This window comes from Etheostoma cragini, chromosome 14 (genome assembly GCF_013103735.1).
Source record: "Etheostoma cragini isolate CJK2018 chromosome 14, CSU_Ecrag_1.0, whole genome shotgun sequence".
In the NCBI taxonomy this organism is placed as follows: domain Eukaryota; kingdom Metazoa; phylum Chordata; class Actinopteri; order Perciformes; family Percidae; genus Etheostoma; species Etheostoma cragini.
The window spans coordinates 3,426,974-3,449,886 of NC_048420.1; the positions used below are offsets into that span (position 1 = coordinate 3,426,974).

The 22,913-nt window shown below is 42.2% G+C and overlaps 1 protein-coding gene across 4 annotated transcripts in view; it reads left to right on the plus strand.

The window, feature by feature from the left end:
- The first annotated feature begins 2,797 nt into the window (after positions 1 to 2,797).
- fam49al (family with sequence similarity 49 member A, like) overlaps positions 2,798 to 22,913 on the plus strand; it is a 32,388-nt gene continuing 12,272 nt past the window's right edge. Inside the window, exons 1-4 of one of the 4 annotated variants that reach the window (XM_034891971.1) lie at positions 2,798 to 3,068; positions 16,659 to 16,749; positions 20,485 to 20,564; positions 21,728 to 21,807. In XM_034891971.1, the coding sequence (XP_034747862.1) occupies positions 21,735 to 21,807 (73 nt within the window). In that variant the 5' untranslated portion in view covers positions 2,798 to 3,068; positions 16,659 to 16,749; positions 20,485 to 20,564; positions 21,728 to 21,734. Of the gene's footprint in view, positions 3,069 to 16,658; positions 16,750 to 17,772; positions 18,225 to 20,484; positions 20,565 to 21,727; positions 21,808 to 22,913 lie in introns of those variants that run through there. The other 3 variants (XM_034891972.1, XM_034891974.1, XM_034891973.1) reach the window with 3 other exon arrangements.

Here is a 22,913-nt window from a genome sequence, read left to right on the forward strand (position 1 = left end):
TGTCCCCACAAAGCTGTCAGGACCCCATAAGTATACTGTATTCCCGGTTTTTGGTCCCCACAAATGTAGTTAAACCTAATACACACACACACACACACACACACACAGAAATACACTGGTGTGAGGTCTACCCTTAACAGCATACAGAATTGAATTTCACGGTGTGGTGACATGTAAACACTTTATCTGTTAGCCAGAGTTCAGTTAGTCAGGAGGGCTCAGTACAAAGCCTCACATCAAAGATGATGTTTATTCAGAGACAACAGGTAAAGCTCCCTGCCCTCTCTCTTGTTTCAAAGACAACATCTGGTACTGTGCATATTTGAGTCATTACGGGTGGCCCTGCTTGTTACAACTGTGAAACTGGAGTATTTAATTGTTTGAAAGCCCTCCAGATATGGATGCAGTGAAGAAATAAATGATCTCAGTCTATGTCAGAGTCATTTTCAAAAGGAGAGAATGGCTCAGGCTGTCACATTTACTTTAAACTGCTGTGCACCAACACCAACAGATGCCAGCATTTATATGCTGCCAAAGTGCAATCACTGAACAGATCGGTGCAAACCTACTGTCTCCTGCCTGGATCAAAACATGTGCTTTACCTGACTGAAGTGGGAAGCTTATTCCACATTTATGAGACAATATCGTAACAGACTAATGTCTCACAGCTACTGTATATAGTAAAATGCCACTTAATTAGCTTCAGTAACTCATGAAAAACTTTCTGACGTTGGTTCTCTTCCGTTCCTCTGGCCTTGCTCTTCATTGTTAAATATGGAGCTAAAAGCCTCTTATACCCCTGCAAAATGAAGGGATCAATGTTCCTATTATGCCTTTTCCTTCTTTATTTTTGGTGTCCTATCTTTTTTTGTGGCGCTCAGTTGCCAGCAAACAGAAGGTTGTCAACCATTGCAGATGGACTACAGATGTCACAGATGCACACTGGTAAACGGAGTCTACTCAGTTAGAGTCATTTCTTAGAATGTGTGCCTTGAGAATATAAATGCTCAAATATACAGTATATTTATGCAGTTGTTGAACTATATTGTACCTATATGTTCATATATCATCAATTCTGAAGACTTTTCTCATGTGTATTACAAGATTGTGTCTGCAGAGTCAACAATGCATTATAACAGGGAAGTTGAAGAAAAAACAACTGTGTTTTCACATGATTACAAGCTGCCAATCTGAAGTGTTTAGTATTGTCGGGCAACGTTTGGTGATGTGAAAGTAGCGGTCAGAAGATCCACTTCTCAGACAGAACTTAAAAACAGGAAGAGCCCTATTTATTGCCATATTTAAACTATTCCTCTGGTTTTCATTTAGGTTTAGCAGACAACACAGAGACTGTCTTGTTTCTTGTTATCATCACATGCAAGGCTTTCTTACATCTGAACTGAATTATTTGACAAATCAAAAAATGTCATGACAAAAAAGTCAAATGCAAGAGAAGCGCACTATTAGCTAGCTATTCTAAGTGGTGGTATAATTAGTTACTAGCATGCTAGTTATAGCAAATCATTATACACATACACACACATAGTTGCTAACCAAGGCCACATGAGAGTCTGTGCTACTCTGCTAGTGCAGACACGTCTCCATGTTGAAACATTTCTTTTGAACTCCGTGTAAACCTGGAATCAGTATATTCTTTTATCCAAATTTTTCTTTTTAAGTAACTTTTTGCATGGTTTTCAATAGAAGTGACGTCAGCTTGTTATATTCCCAGGACAACTGACCCTAACTCTAACCCTGCTAAACATTTGACACAAAAACCTGTTTAAATATTAATAACGTCCTCAGTGGGACTACCGGACTCTTTTCACTGTCCCCAAATACAATTGCATAACCTGATTATAAAAGGACACACTACTATCAGTAGTAAGTATCACACGGCAGCATGTGGCATTCAGTCCCCACGGGTGGCCTGCCATCAACAATGATCTGGGTAGAAGACCACTAGACAACCGACCCCCCCCCCCCTCCCACACACACACACACACGTATATAACGTAGCCATGGCTCATTTAACCATGCCCTTATGCCGGGTTGCGACCCTAAAGTAAAGGTTTCTAACAGAGTTTTCACCATACCAAATTCTTAATAAATGACGAAGACCAAGAGGAAAGGACTCACACGCACACAAACACTCATGCACACACACCAGCAGTTACCTGATATATAGGGTAAACGTTTCATTAATGTCAGCTCATTCATGCCCATGGTTGCTCAGTGCTGTTCTGTCTAACAGTATATACAAACAGCCTCACACTAATGCTGCCTCTAACCTCAAATAAAGTGAATTTCCTTCCCCTCTGCAGCACAGTAGCAAGAGATGCTCAGCAGTCACCCACACAGTTTTCAAAAATACCCTGCCGCACATCCATACACACCATGATTCATTTTCACACCGTGTGGACAGAAAAAGTCACTCTGCTGCTGAAACAATGTCAAACACAATACAACTCTGCACCACACACACACACACACACACACACACACACACACACACACACATTCAACATGTCCTTACAACACCCCCTCCCCCTTTGACCAACATCCAACACTAGCCTGCTGGCAATAAGAGGAGGGGGCACCACTCTGTGTGTGTGTGTGTGTGTGTGTGTGTGTGTGTGTGTGGTGGGGGTCTTTGTGAGCAAGTGTGGTAGGAGGAGAAGGGGAGAGAAGGAGGGGGACATAGCGTTCTATTTCTCATAGAACAACAGCTGCTGTCTTTAGTGCAGAGAGTGAGAGAGGAAGAGGGAGGGCTGTGTGGCGTGAGGCATTGCGTGTGCTCAGTGTTTAGGTGAATCCACAGCCCTCTGGCTCACAAGGATAAAGGAGTCTCTCCAAGAAAGACAGAGAAAAGCAACCCTTTTTTCTTTTTTTGCACTCTCTGCCTTCTTCATTCTCGTTTCATTCTCTCTCAAGCCACCGGCGGCCGGTGTCACTTTGTGTCCTTCTCTATTGTTCCCTGCATCCATCTGTGTTGCACCCCCGGTCCAGAGAGACGGAAGGAAGAGCAGTGTCAGAGGCATCATTCTCTCCTCCCGCACGCCCAGCCGGTAAGCTGAGCCAACGCTCTCTTCATTTTTTCTCTGCATTTTACGTCTCACCACAGCTCCATTGGTTTAGATCCGACAGTAAGAAGGGGCTTTACAGTCACACCCTGGACCTAAAAAGAGAGGCTGCAAGCTGGCTTTACAGGAGGAGGAGGCTGAGGCTGGAGGATGGATGTCTGTTAGACTCCAGACTAGTGCTGGTGGCTGACTGGTGCTTGGTTGCGGAGGGGTTTGGCTGAAGGATGCTGCTTGTGTCTGTGGGTAGAAGGACTGTGGAGGACTATTACGGGTCAGGATCCTGGGGGTAGGTAGGGAGGGAGGGAGCGTTGAATTTGGCCCGACCACATCAAACCCTGTGGGGCTGGTCAACTGGGGCTTGTCCTCTTTCACTGCAGTGCTTAGCCAGAGCGGCACGTCCAATGCCACAGTCACAGTCACAGTCCCACACATATCTACATGCTCGCGCACACACTCATTTGCACACGCACGCACACACCTCAGCAAAGAGCCGTTCTTCTGTGTGTTAGCAGGAATCAAACAGGAGAATTTGGAGCCCACATTGTGTATTTGTATGATGGTTTAGTCACAAGACACACTATGTGACCTAGAACCACCATGCCTCTTTGCCTTTTCAGCTCTAAAATCACAAATGCGTATCACGAATTCTTAGCATCACCACAAAAAGTATCCAATTTTATTCAGTGAGCTAGGTGTGTGTGTGTGTGTGTGTGTGTGTGTGTGTGTGTGTGTGTGTGTGTGTGTGTGTGTGCGCTGCTAAAAACAATAGCCCCAGATTGCACTGCCGATCAGAAGGGGTGGGTGCATGCGACTAGAGTGGAAAACAGGGAGGAGGAAAGGAAAGAGGCAGAGGGAGGGAGGAAAAAACTGAATGGAGGGATGAATGAATGAGGGCTGAGGTTTTTCAGGAGTGTTGGGTCCTTTCAAATATGACAACATTTCTGGTGGACATGAGGTTGAGACAGTGCAGGAGAGCCGAAAGGCCGACCCACCATGCAATTCTGCAGGTCTTCATTGTGTGTGCAGGGGAATGAGAGAGCGATGGATGGAGAGATGAATAAACAGTTAGGGGGAAAGAGAACGCATGATAATGTACTGTTGGTGTTTGAGGGAGATGGGCGGGTGGAGGGGGAGAAACAGAAAGGAGAGGTGTGTAATTGAAAGATCTGGTCCCTGTCTATCCCTCTCTAATCTACTGTGTCTGTTTATAATCCATATGAGTAGATTAAACAATGATTTACTGCCATGACCTTTATGACATACACACACAAACACACATCCAAACAATATAGAGGTATGTCTTATTTGCTAATACAACATAGCTATACACACACTTATTCACATACATACACAGCATACATGCACACACATATTTACAGTATTTATCAATAAACATACACATATACTATCTGAAATAACATGGTACTGAATAGCATACATCTTGTCTATTAATACATAGAGACAATTTATATTTGTCTTGATTTATCACTGTCATGTGAAACATGCTTACATAGAGTGAGTGCCATAAAGGTTTCACTGTGTGTGTGTGTGTGTGTGTTTGTGTGTGTGTGTGTGTGTGTGTGTGTGTGTATGTGTGTGTGTGTGTGTGTGTGTATGTGTGTGTGTGTGTGTGTGTGTGCAGGTTTCCTTTTTTTCAGTCTAAGATGGAATGGTGGCTGCGATGGTATTTACTCCTGCTGTTGCTAGGACACTCCCTTTGAACATTTTAACCGAGCCTTTTCATTGGCCTGCCGCGATGATGCAAGATTCCCTCATCCCAAATCTTTCCTGAGTGCCCATAGAAACATGCCCCTCTGCATTTCCACCTCTCTCCTCTCTCCTCGCTCCTTCTCTGTCACTCTTTGTCTCACACCCCCTCTCCCTTCTCTTTTTCTTCTGTCTTTCAGTATCTCTCCTCGTGCTCCCTCGCTTGCTATATATTCAGCTCTCTCGCTTCCGCCATTAACTCATTAACTCATCCCTGTTCTCAACATTTATTTCCTTCCAAGCCAGATCAGTCTCTATCACCTTCGTACATTCTGTCACTTCCTTCGTCCTCATCTAGTCCAAATGCTCAGCGCAAAATGGTGTTGACAGCATGTGCCGGTGTCTTCCGGCGCTCCAAAATCATTCTGTCTCGCAGTCTTGCAGAGGATTAGTGCTCTGTGTCTCACGATGTCCCATTTCCTCTGTCCATATGAGGGGCAGTATCTTATTAGGGTTGCCTTAGCATGTGTCAAGATTATCACGTTTGACAAGGCGGAAGACAGGAAGGGGGGTTGGGGTGTCATGGTGGAGGAGATTCTCTTTATAATTGTCTCCTTAACAATATAAAACCTTATTGTCATGTGTCATGACAGCAATTACTCCAAGTTCACCACCAAGCAATATTTCCCATGATGACTTGGATTTCCCGTTACAGATATACATGTTAAGGGACTGGAAATCGAGAATGGCTATGAAAGGTTGGAAGGAATGATTCATTTTTCTGCTACTTCTTACCGCATTTGTCACCATTGAAGCACTGTAAACAAGCCCATCAGGTGTAATGATGTGTAATGATCTCCCCCAGCCTTCACTGAACTAGACATTGCCTCTCACCACCGACAGTCTATGAATGAGGCCGATGAGCGACATTGACATTTGAACATTGACATGGAAATGTGTGCAGCTACTCCTGAGTGTCATGGTTCACGCCTGAAAAAGTGTTTAGTCAAAACATTTTGACACAAAATAGATGCAAAAAAAAGAGCATTTCAAAGCCTGAAGTGCATCAAAATTCAAGACTGCTGTAAAGACACAAGGACACGGGCTGCTACTTGCATTGTTTACTGCTAAACAGCTTCCAAATACCGTCTTTCAACATCCTGTACATGATAAAATAGTGGATTATTGCTCTTTTTTTCAAAAAAGCTTAGCAGAGTGACTTCCAGGAACAAGTGGACGGAGCAAGTGGATTCAATCCTTTGGTCAAAATACAACATTATCCATTTGTTCGTCCATGTGGCCCAACTGATTTCTTCAAAAATGGCTGACAATCCACATTTAATCTAAACACTATTAATCTTGTTGACTGGCCGTTCCATCTGTCCGGGCAGTAACATCTGTCAGTGAAACATCTGTCACTTAAGCTTTCATCCTGGCTGTTGATGATCCTTTTGTTTTCACTGAAGTTCAGTGGTCAGATCAGATTGGAATAGATGTTTCGGAATTTAAGATGGGATCCGTCTCCGACCTGGTAATCTTGTGGTTCTTAAACCAGTATTGTTAGAAATCAGGGATTACTCCCTCAGAGCAGAGATGATCCTGTTCAAGGGGCACAGAGCCTGCAGAAGGTCATATCTATGCAAGAATTATATTCAGTAATTACATCTTTTTTTAAAGAGACGCAGGCAAAAGAGAAATTGGGGGTGTTGCCGATACAGAAATTCAGTTTCATAATACAGGTTTCTTATAACAATGGTCTAACATTTTGGAAAATGTGCTTATTTGCTTTCTTGCTGAGGGTTAGATTAAAAAGATCAACACCACTCTCATATCTGTCTGTTAAATATAAGGGTTTAAATAGTTTATATCATTCGCTTTCCACTTCCAGGATTTCTCCGGTGCTGCAGGAAAATCCGCCAGATGCGTGTTATATTCCATTTCCTCACACTTTCTTTGTGTTGGATTTTTAAATTTGGGGGATTTCTGAGGACTAGGGTTACCTGGTCCTCAGATCACCGCAGGGTAAATTGAGACAGCTAACTAGACTTAGCGCCACCCATGAAGATTATGATTGTTTTAAAGAAATTCCCTTAAACCAGAGCGTGTTTTCCTCCCATCCCTGAATGCTATGTGGAGTAGCCAGACCCTCCTTCAGCTGGCTTTGTTGGAGAGTCTGGCAAAGCTAGACTAGGCTTTAATGAACAGCCAGTTGGCTTTTCTTAGCATAAAGACTGGAAACATATGGAAACAGCAAGCCTGGCTCCGTCCAAAGTTAACAAATTCAACCTCTAAAGCTCACTAACCAACACGTCATATCTCATTTGTTTGATCTGTACTGTAATTAGAGTAAAAACACCAAGTTTTAGAGTGGACTTATGTGCCAAACTGTTTCTTGGTAAATTCCTCAAGGTCTCTGCTGGTTGCCCGGCAACCTCAAGGTGATGAAAATGCCTTTTACACTTTGCTTTTTTCACGGAATATACTAACAAGATTTCATGTGTGATTATAGAGCTTGCGAGGTGCTTGTAGACTAGGGTGACCAGACGTCCCGTTTCCGGGGACAGTCCCCGGTTTTGGGGACCTGTCCCCGGCTGGAACCGTCCCCGGAAATGTCCCCGGTTTTCACTGTGACTGACAGACTCGAAAGTGGAATGAAGAAAGAAAACACTGACCAAACGGAGCTGATAGTCGCTCAAGACAAGCTCAGAGATGTTTTAGAAAGCCGTATTTTACGATGCTAAAATTACTGATTATTTACAAGGAGTCTGGTGGGCTTAGCCAACGCAATTTCGCAGACTTTTATGTTTTAAAAAAAGGATCTTAATCTTTAACGGAAAGGTTGACCTCCTTAGAAATCCTTTCCATAATGTTGTTGCTGTTGGGAGAAACAGCTCTAGGTCTAGTGTCCCCGTTTTAAGTTTTACAAAATTAAAAAACATGACATGTTTTGAAGGTAAATCCGCTTCTGAGCTGAAAATGTCCCCGGATTTTGTCTGAGAAATCTGGTCACCTTATTGTAGACAGATGTTGTACTGTACAGATACGAGAGTGACACCCGTCTACTCACCTAAGCTTATTTTCAAAATGTCAAAGTATTCCTTTAAGCGAAATAAGTTCTGCTTGGTAGAGCAATTTCATGTGAAAACCCAATCTATCTAGTTCTACTTTCCACCTATTTTGAACTAAATTAGACTAAAGACTCAACACTTGATTAAAAATCTTCCCTAACAAGATTAGAAATGAGCAATTCTTTCATTTCTTTAATGACGTCTGTGAACCAGTGAGAAAATAGATTTAGGAGACATTGAGATTTCACAGTGACAAGGGAGCCAAGATCTGATAACTCTTTGATCATATTACCTAACTCTCAATGTTGGATGGCACTTGTGGAAAGTACTGAAAAGTCTTATTAAACTCTGTTATCATTCTTGTTACGGCTGTCCTTCTGAAACTCTTTGAAATGTGTGATTTTACATTCAGTAAGACAAAGAGACGGGCCACAGTTAATCCTCTCCTGCCTCTGTGACTTTACTTCTAACCAGATTTGACTTGGCTTGTCAAACATTCTCTTTCTATGCCAATGAAAGAGGAGAGAGGCGAATTTCTGCATGTAATCAGATTACCCCAGATCTGTTTTTTAAGGACTTCCTACAGTGTCATGGCCTGTTGTTGATCAGATCAATTGCCGTCCACTAAATGTCAATGAGGAGAACAAATGCCCGCCCCCTGGTCATATTTGACATCAATAACCCCAATTCAATGGGAACGTGAAGCCAATTTAGGTCGGGAAGAGAGGAAGTGAGACAGTATTAAAATTTGTGTGTAATAAGTGACAAGGATAATCATCTTACAGTGATCAAGACTTCAGCTGTCTTAATAAGTTCTGCTGAATAATATAACCGTGTTTGGTTACTGAGGCTCGAGGTAAATACACTTATTTGAGAGAAGTACTTTGACTATCTGGCATAATGACACAGCACATTTAGTGTAACAGTCATTGGGTCAAGGTCTATGCTGCTGATTGAGGTCTCTCTGTTAAATCTGTTGACCGAACAGCAATTTCTCCAATCAAAGCTTAACAACAGTAACCAAGCACAGCGCTAGTAAAAACCATATTGTAGCAAAAGACTTGGTCTTTTTCATGCCTTTCCAAAACCAAAAACAAAGGTGAAGGTGCTACACAATCAAAATAATGTTTGTACCTGCTCCAGTGTAAGCTGCGAGCGTTAGCCTGTCCAGCTAACTAGCTTACCATGTAGTTTTATTGCTAACTTTGGTCACTTCCACAACACAAGACAACATATCATTAATGACCATGTTGTAGGGTCCCAGACTACGTTCAGGACTCTGACATCCATTGTGCAGAGTAGCCTAATATTGACCTATAGCCTACAGTGTGGGAGTACTTGATGATATCAGCCTAGTTAGCGTTAACGTTAGCACCTCTTGATTGGATGTCACACTCCAGCAACCCCAGCCAACATTACTAGATAGCATCAGGGTGGGATTTGTGAAAAAGCATAGGGAAGGATGTTTTTTGATCATGCACAACAAAATAATCAGAAGGGGCAGGGATATGAGGACCAGACTTGTAAAGTGAAAGGGGACATTTTATGCTCATTTTTAGATGCATACTTGTATTTTGAGTATCTTTTAGAACATGTTTACATGCTTTAAGGTTCAGAAAACACCTTGTTTTCTCCGTTTAAGCGGTTGTCACTTTTTACAATATGAGACCTTTAAGAATGAGACACATTTTTTGAAAATGTTGCCATTAAAGCATAAATATAACCTCTCTGTTGCCCTCCGTAGATCTTCTGTAACATTTTCAAAACAAAATTACTGCCTGATCTTAAAATTGTCCCTAGTCTGTACTGTATACTAATACTAGGGTTAGGGTTAGGGTTAGGGCAATTGTCATTTCAGTATCATCACTGTCTTTGTATGTTTCCATCTTTTCTGGATTTGTGTTTGTATGTCCACATGTGTGTATGCCAGATCTGCCGCGGGCACACTGGGGGTGGCAACCATGCTCGCACTGTGTTTGATCAGGCCTGTGAGGCGATACACATAGATTCTCTCTATTTTTTCCTCCTTTATGTGCGTGCACGCACACACACACACACACACACACACACACACACACACACACACACACACAAACACACACACACACGCTTACTAATTAGATCAGGTTGAGCCTGTGCGGATATATCTACTATACAAATATCATTATCTTTTACATCAAATAACAAAGAAACAAATTGGCATGTAACTCAAAAATAAATCACTGGACAGAAATAAACCCCAAATCAGCCAAACTCTCACACTAGGGATCCACTAAAACATCCCAAATTATTTTTTAAGTTTGTTTTAATCCTGTTCCATCAGTTACATCACAGCCAATTTTCCTATATTTGAGAGCTGCTGCTGCTATTTTGCCCCTGCCAGTGGGAATGGTAATAGTGTAACGCTGCATCTGCAGCCATGTGAGACACACTGCAGTACAGTGTGATGGAGCGTTGCTTCTGTCAAGGACATATCAGCTCTTTCCGGTATATGGACGTTGGACGACTTCGACACACCGAGCTGTATTTAGATTCTAGGTCACACCAGTGTCAGAGTTCACACCATTCATTTATTCTCAGTGGTTGTGTACTGTGGCACACACAGTGTCTACGTAGTAGTAAACAATAAATACAAATGTAAACTGTATTTGCTGTTACGTAACATACAAAAACTTTTAGACTGACATTAACAACGTTTTTAGTCTTTTTTGACTAGTTATAACAACCTTAGTTGAGGTTGTTACTTAACATTGACGATATCTGAACAGGGACTTAGAGGTCTGCTTTATTGTTTTGAGCAAGAAAATCCAAAAATGTACTCTTTTTGTTTTTGATCCCTCTCGAGCTTTCTCACTATTCTCTATTTCCATTGTGATAAAATACAATGTACATTTTACAAGCATGTTTCCAGTGTGTATGTATGTTTAAAACTTTCAAATAATGTGCGGGAAACCTCTTTCGTACCATATTTTCTGTCTGGGACTGTACTATCAATTACCGTAAAATTAAGGTAAAGAAAGCCACAACAAATCTTTACAAACTCTGTGTCTCTGTAAATTTCTCTATAGCTGTGTTCCAACTCCATAGGCTAATAGCCTATTAGCCTATGGAGTTGGAACACAGAATGGAACTGTATAGAGTAGGAGAGGGACTTAATATTTCTGACCGCTACACAAACAAAAGATATAATTGTGTTAAAGACGAGGATTAGCATTAATGTCATGTTGCATGCTCGTAGAGACGTAAGCAGGGAAGAGGCCAGCTAGAAAGACAGACAGACACATGAACAAACTGAAAGAGTGAAGGAGAGGTGAAGGAGAGAAGAGAATCTCTCGACAGCGAGATGCCAGTGTATGAGAGTTGTGTTCAAACTGCCTTTGTGGATTGTTGTTATGTAACGGACTTTTCTAGTCTCAATGACTACAGGAACCATTCACACGCATTCGTACACTGTGGCCGAGGTTGCCGTACAAGCTGCCACCTGCTCATCAGATAAACACTCACACACATTTACACTCCGATGCGCAGCATTGGGGGGAACTCAGGGCTCAGTGTCACTTCAACATCGGTCGAACCACCAACCTTCTGATTGGCAGGCGACCGTCCTACCACTGAGCCACAGCCGCTCCTTTCTTTATGTACTATTTCGTAGTAGTCCTTGTCTCTCAATCTCTGTTTTACGCTCTCTCTCACTCTCTCTTGTTAAGACACATACACAAACACACACGTATGCACACAATCACACACACACACACACACACACACACACACACACACACGCACACACACACAATTCAACTAAAATCAAATCATCTAGCATTAAATTGCATTTTCATCCCAATGCAATTAACGTCATGTGTACATAAACACACACACACACTGCCCTGACCCATATAAAGCAATGTGTAAGAAAGTCCATCAGGGACAAAGACTGGCTGGCAGTGCAGACATATACAGTATCGCTGTTCTCTTTGTTTACAGATGGCAGGGGATCAGGGAAGGACAAGGAAAGGAGGGTGCAACAATAGTCCTAGCAGTGATTGTAACACACAGGTATGCAAGTTGGTGCAAGCCTATAGTGTAGCGCTCCCTTGAGAAAAGCTAATTGGCAACCCACAACACAAATAAAGATAACAAGAGCTTACTGTACATTCAATCATCCTCAGACAGCCAAAGCTCAGAGAGGAAACTGTTCTTGAAACTGCAGTTCAAAGCTGTCATTTTTTAGGATCTTAGGAAATTGGGGTATTCTCATATTACATATGGCTGCATAAAATATAATACACAACCTTCATAACATTGTAATAGCTACACAATAGAGAGGTTAGAGCTCCGTTTTTTGCTCCCTGAGCATCAAGCCTTGAAATCCCTCAGATGTTGCCCCAGTTCTTTATTTCAACCGAAAAGATGAAGCATGTTACACAATTTTTTTTTTATTCAAGTACAGCTTAAGTCAACGTAACGAAACATGCCATCTCAGCCTCGCAGCACAGAATCACAATGCTAATTTGCAATCACCCTTTCATGAGGCATTGTGCGCTGCTCTAGACTCAGCGAGCAGTGTGTGTGTGTTTGTGTGTGTGTGTGTGTGTGTGTGTGTGTGAAAGAGAAGGGGGAGGGGTGATGCTATAGAATCGTAAACCTCCTTTCATTTATGTCTCCTTTTTTCTCTCTGGCGCTCCGTCCTTTGCTGCCATGTTCAGCCACTCTCCTCTTTTATTCGCCTTCTCTCTCACCTCAGAGAGGGACGGCGGTATCTATAAATGTGTAGGAATGTATGTGTGTGTGTGTGGGTGGGTTGGTGTGTGTGTCTGTGTGTGTGGGTGTGTGTGTGGGCCTGAGGCAAATTGGCTGTAGCATTCCATCAGCGGTCAATCTTTAGTGATGGTCTATCTAGGTTTGACACTGCCACCTCCCATTATGCTCTCCCCTCCTCTCCTCTCCTCTCCTCTCCTCTCCTCTCCTCTCCTCTCCTCTCCTCTCCTCTCCTCTCCTCTCACAAAACTGAATTCCTATATATGATAATCACCCAATCCGCCGCACTCACTGCATTGTATAAGAACAGATTCACCTTTTCTCCAAACATGAACTGAGTTTAGGTGGGCGTTTGGTTCACTCTACATCCTCCTCTTTCCCCCTCCTGTCTTTCAAAACACACACATGAGCTGGTCAGTTATCCACAGCCTCGTGCACTTGTCTCTTTCAGGAGAATACGCTGAGAACAAAGCAGAAAAATAATGTAGGGAGGATATGGAAGTCACACAAACAGAGGAAGAGGTAGAAAAGGGTGTGCGGTGATAAGATGAGGGAAGGAACGAAGAGATAGGGGTGTGTCAAGATAGCAGGGGAAAGGTTGAAGGAGAGTGAAAGAGATGTGAGTGTAAAGATAAGAATCTCAGAAAGAAGAATCTTTTATAAAGAAGAATCTGTTCAGTGTGAAAAACCAACATGACCAAACGTGACCCCCCACCACCACCCCTGTGTCTTCATCTGTTTCTGAAATTGCTGAAAAAGCTAAACTATATTTAAATACCGTCCCACCGATTGGCCAGATAACTTCTCATTGTCTGCTCACTGGAGACTGCAGAGTGTAATATTTAATTAGAAAGACACTGATTCATGATGGGGCTTACTAATTGGCAGCGCCAATATTAAAGTCTTCCACAGATCTGATTCATTATACTTCAAACTAAAATATATGCGTCAACACTGCATTCACACACACTAGTGACAAATTAAAGGGAAAAGAGAATATGTTTGTGGTGGAACAACTAATTCCTATGCAACTGTACAGGGCAGTGTTTGCTGAATGTGTTATTGAGTTTAAAGATGATATGAATTGTGTGATGTGGCCTTTTGGAGCGATGTGTCGTCTCGCATCATCAAAACACCAAATGAGGAGATATCTTTTGGAAGAAATGATGTTCAGTCTAGAGAATATTTGCAAAGCAGCACTGAAGAAACCTGACCAAAATTAATTCTCTGTTTGAAGCTTTAGATCACACACTGTGGACTTCCTCTGCACATTGAGTCCTTAATGTTAATGGAAATGGTTTAGTTGTTACCACGAGTATGGGGTTTTAATCACGTGGTAACACAAACAAGAAATTCAGACCGTGTGGTCAGGGTCTTTTCCTGTTTCCAAGGTCAAGACTAACCCTGAATCTGTTTTGGAGCCTTGTGGTGGGCTATGGACAGCAAAGATGAAAGGAAACACAAGTACTGAGATACTTTGTGTTGGTGTTTCCTTTCTGGTGTTTTAATTAGACTGCGTTTTAATATATCATTTTAAATGTAACTGAGGTAAAGTTGCCTCTCAAACCCACATGCTGTATAAACAGATAGAAGTTGGAGTTTGTGAACAAATCAGATTGAGCACTGCTGAGAAAGCAAACAGGTGGCATGGAGCGCTAATGACAAACTAAAAGCACTCAACTAATTAACAGAATTGAAAATAGTAGTCCATCAAACTGCAGGCAGGGCCCTGAAGCTGGAGTAAATGATATGTATGCTCTCAATTTTGAAAAAAGAAGTTCACATTTATAACAGCTACATAGGGCTGGCTTTTTATTAACGGTACGTTTTACAAAAAATAACTTCTCTGTGGTTCAAAACAAGGGAAATTTACATTTCTAAGGGACTTTTCAGTGCTGAGATTCATACGGTATGCCCATGCAGATTCAATTTAGATACCCATTTATGTGAGTTCAAAAGGTCAAGAAGGTGAAGACTATGATATTTTCCATTACACGATACTCGTTTGACTCACCTAAGGTCGACCAGGCCGCAGTGTCCTGTCTTCCTATCTCACGTACCGCCTCGTGCGTGGCTGGTCGTCATAGCAACGCCGTAGGAAACTGCTGGGATCTAACTTGACACACACACCGAACATTGTAGGTGTTGTTTTCGATTCTCGACACGTGGCTGTTGCCACAGCCAGAAGACAAATTTAGTTTCAAAATAACCTGGAGGCAGCAAAAAAATCAAAAACACAACAGGTAGAACTTTTTAAAAATGGCAAGTTTGTTGAGGACACCAGTGATTAGTGACAATTCTCTCCGACCAATCAGTAGTCTGCATTTTTTCACTTCATCTTTGCCTCAGCTTGCCTGGAATCTTGACAAAGGTTGTACTAAAAAAAGTACCTGTTGGCAGGTACCAGGGACTTTTTTATCATAACGAAAAACCAAAAAAGGCGAGTAAAGTCAAGGCGAGTTGAGCGGGTAGCCTACAATGCAATGGAAAAATTCCATAAGAAGCTAAGTGAGATGTAGTTTCCTTTAACTCTAGCCACAACCTCAGTGTCCAAGTTCAAGTTGTCACCTTTCTTTACCTCAGCATCCAGTGCAGTACTTGACCTTTGCCCTTTCACTGAGAGGAGAGATCAATAAGCATTAGGCAATTTAGTACTTTAATGGAACTCAAAGTCAAAATGGAAGTCACTATATAAGTTAAAGGACATGTAATTCCAGGAGTGGACGGTCTTATTTCCAACCCCCACAAGTAGGAAAGTCAATAATTTGGTGCACCACACACTCACAGGAGCGTATATCCATGTAGAGTCTATCCATTCACCCAGCCATCCAATCCGCCTGATTGCTAACACTGAACATTACCCGGCTGCGTGTTGCCATGAGAATGAGAGGCTGTGTTTCCCTGGCAACTATTTTTCAAAGGCCCCCGCCTCTCTCCTGTCTGCACTCTCTCTCTTGATAAGATTGGATGATGCAAGGGCAGCAGCAGTAGTGTTAATAGTTACACCAGTCACCATTAAGTCGACGCTGGAGTTGTGACCTTCGCACAATGACTGAGATAAGCTCAACGAGCTTCATCTGTTGTGCATGTGTGAATGTAAAAACAGGAAACAAAGACGCACCTTCTAGGTTCTTAGATTAAACAGATTGAACGTTTGGAAGGGAAATGCTGATAATTTTGGATTCAAGAATCTTTGGTTTCTGACCATGTTCCATGACGACAGCACTTCAAGCCGCTATAACCTGACAACAGCCCTTCAAGCCGCTATGACCTTTTTATGTTTCAAATAACAATAATAGAGCCACTGATACCGCTAATGAGAATGAGTCACAGAGAACAACAGAACAACCACACTGTGGTTTTGCTTTGGTTCTCTCTTCACCCTCGTCTGACAGTTGTTTTCAGAGAAAACAGCTCCAAAGAAAAGCTTTGCACCACCTGCCCAGCACCAAATGGCAGAAAGAGTTAGCGGCTGAAGAGGAAGAGATTTTTCACAGGAGTTAGACCCAAACAAAGGAGTTAAAATTATATTTACATTTGTTGTGTGGACACAGACACACCTTCGAATCTGTGATAATGTTGCTCTGTATCTGCTAGATGTGCAATTACGCAACTGTATGTGAATGTGTTAAACAGTTTAGGTCACGATATGTTAGTGGTGTGATCTCGACTTGTTTTTGCTGTCCTCAAATGGGCAAAATCAGTCATTGCAGGTTTACACCCTAGCAAAGTAACATTTTTAGATGTATTAGCAGGTTATATTTGTGTGAACGTTTCACTGCAAAGCCGGCTCGGTAAAATCATATCCCTACCTGAAGGTAAACTAGCACATCATCCTAATTGCATAATGATTGCAATGTTTTGATGCTCCTATGTTAATTTGCCGTTTACGGCACATGCTTTTCTTGGTTGTTGTTGTTTCAATGTGTCTTGAAACCAAACTTAAGACTTCTACATTGCTGTATTTCATGACACTGTGCTACACGATGTTGAATTTTATGTTAATTTCTCTTTCTCTCTGTCTACCTGTCCGTCTCTTTGCAAGGTGGTGGGTGCTGATGCTGTAACCACTGTGTGAAGCTGACAAGCCCTGGTTGATGCAGTGAAGTATTCCGGAGGGATAAGCACAAGCGAAGGTAGGAATGAGAAATGAGGAGTATAAAAAAGTCTGAGGAAAAAATATATGTACTGCTTGTATAGTATATATGAAGGAACAACAGCTGAAAAATAAGGAAGAGAAACAGGCTAGAGAGGAAAGATTAGAGCTGGGAGAGTTGCTCCATCCGTTGTATACAGTACAGCTGCAGCAGGGTTAGATTCACAAGCCAGTGAGTACCCAGCCAGCCAGTGTTTGACAGTAAGAGAGATCATTGTGGTTTAGAGGCAGAGAAAAAGGGACACAGATGGAGAAAGGGAGTTCAGATGGCGTTATTGCTGAGTTAATAGTGGTTAGACTTGGCAAAGACGAGCGGTGCTGTTTCTTTCTGTGCTCAGTGGATCCACACTGGTGAAGCTCCTGCGCCGTAACAGGAGGAATCTTTCAGAAAGAGCTGAAAGGATGCTGGGAGGCTTCTCTCTGCTTGCTTGGCTTCCAGTCTGGACCAGGTTTGCCTTTCAGCCGCCATGTGGGAGCCGGGCCGCTTCTTTATTAGAACTCAAGGAGCCTCTCGTTTTGGTTTCTCTTGCCAGACTACAGATGAGAGCTGGGCCATTGCATAAGACAAGCACTTTGCACCACTTTCACGCTGGCTGACTGCAAACATTGTGTGTGTTTGCTTGTAAGAGAAACTGCAACCAGTGACCACCAAACATACTTCCTAATTCACAGAATGCCAAGCCTAATATCCCCACTTTGAGCTTGTGATACAACTACTGGCTGTAATGAAATGCACCCCACTTTAAGAAGAAATCATGGCCATCCCCATTTATATTTTGCCACTTGGATTTGTTTGCACCCAAGGGCCACCAGTGAGACTGAATGGCACCGTGACAGAGATGTTCTGTGACAAGACAAGGCCAAAAGAGCCGGGAGAGTGCTACTGAGTGGTGAAATAGAGAAGTGAGGCAGAGCGAGGAGCTGGAGGGGATATTTTTGAGGAACCCATTCTGACGTCAGAAACGAAAAAGAGAGAAGGAGTTTTCTCTGTTTGCGTATGTGTTGAAAAGACACGGACACACATGAAGACAATATAGCCAGAGGGAAAAAAAGACAGAAATGTGAAAATAACAGTGAATGCAGCTTATGCTCTTTATACCAACAACCAGCAGAGTATCCTCTTCTTCAAACAAAAACAGCGCGTAGCATCTAGTACACAGACCAAATAGAGAAAACCACAGCTCTTTAAATAGATGGCTGAAATAGAGAAGTGTGAAGTGGACAGAGATACGCAGAGGCAGAGGGAGACAGAGCGAGAGCAGAAGTTTACATCAGTCTTTAAAAAGCAGAGTGGCATCCAGTGCCACCTTGGGACGGCAGATATCGCTCTGAGCTAACCTGGGATTTCCTCACGGCAACAATTTCACCAAGCAGGGAGGACAAAGGCAGTAGGACGAAGAGGACACTAAGGGGTTAAGAAAAAGGAAGAGGCAAATCACTCGTAAAAAAAACAGGGTAAGAAGAGAGCGCTGTGAGAAGCTGATAGTTTCTGGATTTCCTGTTTTTTTAAGGCCTGGTGATTTTTTTGTGTTCTGCAATTACCACGAAACAAGATTGCTGTTTGTAAGCGACTGACCAGTTCGTGAGCAGAGCTGAATGCTTTCCCCCCCCAAACACACACACTCACACACATCTTCTGCTGAGGCGAGCAGACGATATTACCAGGCCAACAGTATCCTGGCAACCGTTAGCCGAGCGCTGCTCTCAGGATGGACCACATGCTGCTCCAGACTTGGTGTGTGTGTGTGTGTGTGTGTGTGTGTATGTGTGTGTGTGTGTGTGTGTGTGTGTGTGCGACACTCTCCTACTCACATGTCAGAGAGCTTTCATTGCGTTGTATGAGGATCTGATTCGAAACTCAGCTTGGTTTCGCCTTTGCAGCCACCTTGTCAGGCTGAAGATGTGAATCAGTTATTCATATATTCATAATGTCAGTTAGGCGTGTATCTTGGAGCAGGTGGTGTAAAAGTCAGGAATGATGGGGTGCATTTTACACATCTGGACTGATGCTCACATGCTACATCAGTGACTCAGCACACAGCGCTCTTTCTCTGCCCCCCCAACTGATTTTGAAGGAGTGGACTTGTAATCAGAGAACATCTTCGGTAGAATACAGTAGATGCAGTAGTGGTCATCTGAAAGAGCTACTTTGGAAAATGTCAGCAAGCTGTCTCAGCGACTGGACAGCGTAACTCCATCCGTCTCTGCATGTACCTCAGTGCTGCATTGCATCAACCGTTCTTGCTGAGTAACAGCGAAAAGACCGGGCTTGTTTTCTTTGCTGTACGGTGGCATCTCATAAACATGCTAATGCAGGTCATAAATCACTCTTGCAGGGGGAAATTGATAGGCCTCCGTTGTGTGCTAACATAGCACATAAACACAGAGGGTACGGCAGAGGAAGTGAAACTTGGCAGCTGCTTACTTTCTGCAACCGAAGGTCCTTTATGAGGGGTGGGGCTATCACGCTTTACGCAGCTGAGTCATTTTTGAATATTGGATTCCACTTGGGTTTTGTATTTGTTGTGTTGTTTTATGCAACACATGTGGCCTCTCAATCCTCTCCTTCTTTAATCTCTTGACATCCATTTCACTTAATCTTCCTCTTTAAGATTTTAAAAAAACGTTTTATTCCACTCTCTGACAACATCTGCTAGTTCCAGCTCTTTATTGAAGCTGTATGATGTATATAACAAAAAATCCCTTATTAAATTCCTTCATATTTCTCAGTCTGCACCATTCAATCTAATTGAAAAAGTGTTGATGGCATGTGCATAATTTTGAACACAATTACAAAAGTCGGCCCAGAGTATTTTGAATCTGTGGAAACTTCAAAATCTTCAGTAATTTCACTGTGGAGTTGAAATAGGGGTTTGTTCATTAAAATATAGATACTACTTATACTAAACTACTAAATATTGTCTCAGTTTTTGTGTAAGTAATTAGAGAATAGTAAATAGATATGATCAATAATCAATAATATCCTATTAATGATGCATCCGCCTCACAATTACACGTAGCTCTCCTCTATATGAACATAAGGTGTATTTCCTTTTAAATGGTGGCTCTGACCTTGGTATCACTTGGTATTGGATCAAAACCTAATTTTGTGCTATGGCCCACCCCATTTTGTCTGGTGCTAAATATGAACATATGTGCGTGTATTCCTATATATACTGCTTGTCTGACCTACAGTATAATCTAATGAAGCTTGCATCATTGATTTCATAAAGCTCTGGCATCTGGCCTTTAAGCATGAAGTATAAAGAGCTTGTCATAAAGTATCCATAGACGGCTGTACTTAAAGAGCATTAGGAGAAAGTAGGCTGTACATAGCAGGTTTTTATTAGGTTACTATAGTAACGTAAATGGATTAAAACCACTGGTCAGCTCTCATGACTCCTGATGAGTGAGCTAAATGGTACACTATTGGATGTCGGACCCCCTCTAATCAAATACAGAAAATACTGCGTATGGGATGCAAACTGTGATCAGTGTCATTTGTACTGGAATATTTGACTTGTATTTAACGTAAATTGCTTAGACAGAGTGATGGATAATGAAAGATTGGAGGGAGAATCAGCAAAGTGCAGATGAGTAAAATAAGATAAATTAAACATTCACAACCTGCTGTGTTCTCCATGTGCATGTGCGTTTTCCCGCGGGTTGCCAGGTTCTGCATACTGTATGCATTGTGTTGTTTCCTCCCGTCCAGGTCGCCAGCCATGGGGAACCTCATTAAGGTCCTTGGCAAGGATTTAGAGAACTGTCCACATTTTTTCCTGGACTTTGAAAGTAAGTGAGCGCCGGGGTGTGTGTGCACGTGTCTGTGTGCTTGAAAATGTGAGTGCACATGTGTGCAGCGGAGGTGTTCAGTGGGAGGATGCTGGGTGGGGTCACGGGAGGTATATTTGGATGTGAGCTTTGGCGTTGTGGATAGTGTGCTGGAGTGTTGTTGTGGGTGTGGTTTGTCATTATCAGATGCTCTCTAGTCCCACTCTCAGTGCGTTCAGATGCTGAAAGCGGTTCTATCCAATGATGGCATAACTATGTGGTGCGCAGGTATAAATAAAATGATGCAAAGGTAATTACAGTGAGGCAAACAGGCATTAGTATTCAATTTTGAGAGAAGAGTTTATTTATTCTGTTACCTCTTGAACAACACTGTCCTCACACTCATTTATACACAGGATGTTCTGACTTTCGTACAGTATATCCGGCTTTGATTCCTCCTATCAATATTATTCAACAAAATCTCCCAAGATTAGAAGAACATGGAGGATAAGTAATTTGAAAGCATTAAATACCTCAAAAGTAAAACGTGCAATAAAACTATACAAGAGTGCTCCATTTAATTTGAATTGAGTCACGTTCATGTCACAGAAACCCAACTCTTTCACACTTACGCTGTTCAAGTTGTGTAGTTTTAGGTTTTACTTTTGAAGTAATTGTTTGAATTATTGTTATTTTCTCTCAATACATTTTTTTCTGTTCTTTTTTGCTCAGAGAGACTTCAGATGCAGTATTCGGGGACCACTAAGGTCTATATATAAGAGACTTCAGATACGGTATTAGGGGACCCTTAAGGCCCATATAAAAGAGACTTCAGATACAGTATTAAGGGACTACTAAGGTCTATATAAAAGCATCAAAAGGGCACCATGTCATGGGACCTTCAGGCTTAAGCATTGCCATCATCACCAAGTCTTTTTCTATTTAAATCAGAATTAAATAATATCAAGAGTGGGATTAAAGAAGCTCTGTGTCCATGTTGCCATGCTTCACCCAGGACATACTTTCACCATACCATTCCAACAACCCCCTCTCATCCAGCTCCGACCCCGACACCTTCACCTCTCACACACCGAACACACAGACATACACACACACGTACACGCGCACAACCCCGACACCTGTCCCCTCATCACCCACAGTCTTCTCCCCTCTCTCTGTTCCAGGGGGCTCATGGGAAACCTCCTGAAAGTGCTGGCTTGCGCCGAACTTGAGCATGGCCCAATAGTTTTCCTTGACTTTGAACGTGAGACCATCCGCTTCTTATTTTTTTGAGTTATCCCTTTCTCTTTGTTGCCTTTGCTTTCTTTTCCTCATTCCATTGATCTTAGCTGACCATTGTGTCATCTTTACATCCTCATTCATCCCTTTCTCCCTCCTCAGCTCCTCTCCAGTTCACCCTCTTGTTTATCTTTTGATTTCTGCTCCAAGGACTGGCATTTGAAACGCCTTCTTTCTTATTCACACGCGCAACATCTTCTTAGATGCAGACAAATGCACAATGACATGGTGACGCTGTAGCAAAATGGCAAAAAGGCTTTCGGGTCCTAAGATACAAAAACTGAAGAGAACTGAATGCCAGTCCTGTGTGGGTTTCTGTTCTGTTGCTCAGGGATGATGATAGATCATTAAAAAAGTCTATAGTCATTCCTCTACCTCCTCATCTCCTGATCCCTTATTGTGTGACTTAAAGTACGTCTGACTTATCTGTTTGTGTGTGTGTATTTCACTTAAAAATGGTGTATGTCAGCGTGAGAGTGAGAAAAAGAGAAAGATCGAGAAAGAGGTTGGTAATTAAAACCACCTCTATCCACCCTTTTCTCATTTTCCCAGTCAGTGAATTCTTACCCTTGCATTGTGGAAATGTCCATCACAACAAGTACTTTACCTTCAGTACTCAGTGTTAAAATCTTCTACAGTTGTAACAAACTAAATATTTTGCCAGAACGGTTAACATCAGTCCATGCTAGCAGCTTTGTGAGGCGGTTGTTGAGCTAAATGCTAATAGGATGCTAGCACGCTCACAATGACAAAGCTAAGCAGGAGACACTGTATGTTTCCCATGGTCACCATCTTTGTTTAACATGTTAGCATCTTTGCTAACTAGCTAAAACACACACTGCTATCATGGTTAAAACTCCATACTAAAAACAATTTGTTTTACTACATACTACAAGTGTGTCAAAAATAAGTCCTAGAATTTAACCCTTGTGTTGTCTTCCAGTCAAAATTTTAAATCAACCCTTTTTGTTGACGCTTTTTATCAACGTTTTTAAGTTTTTCTCACAACGTTTTCAACACTACGTAACACTAACTTATGAACTTTAGTTTACAGTTATTTGGGGAATTTAA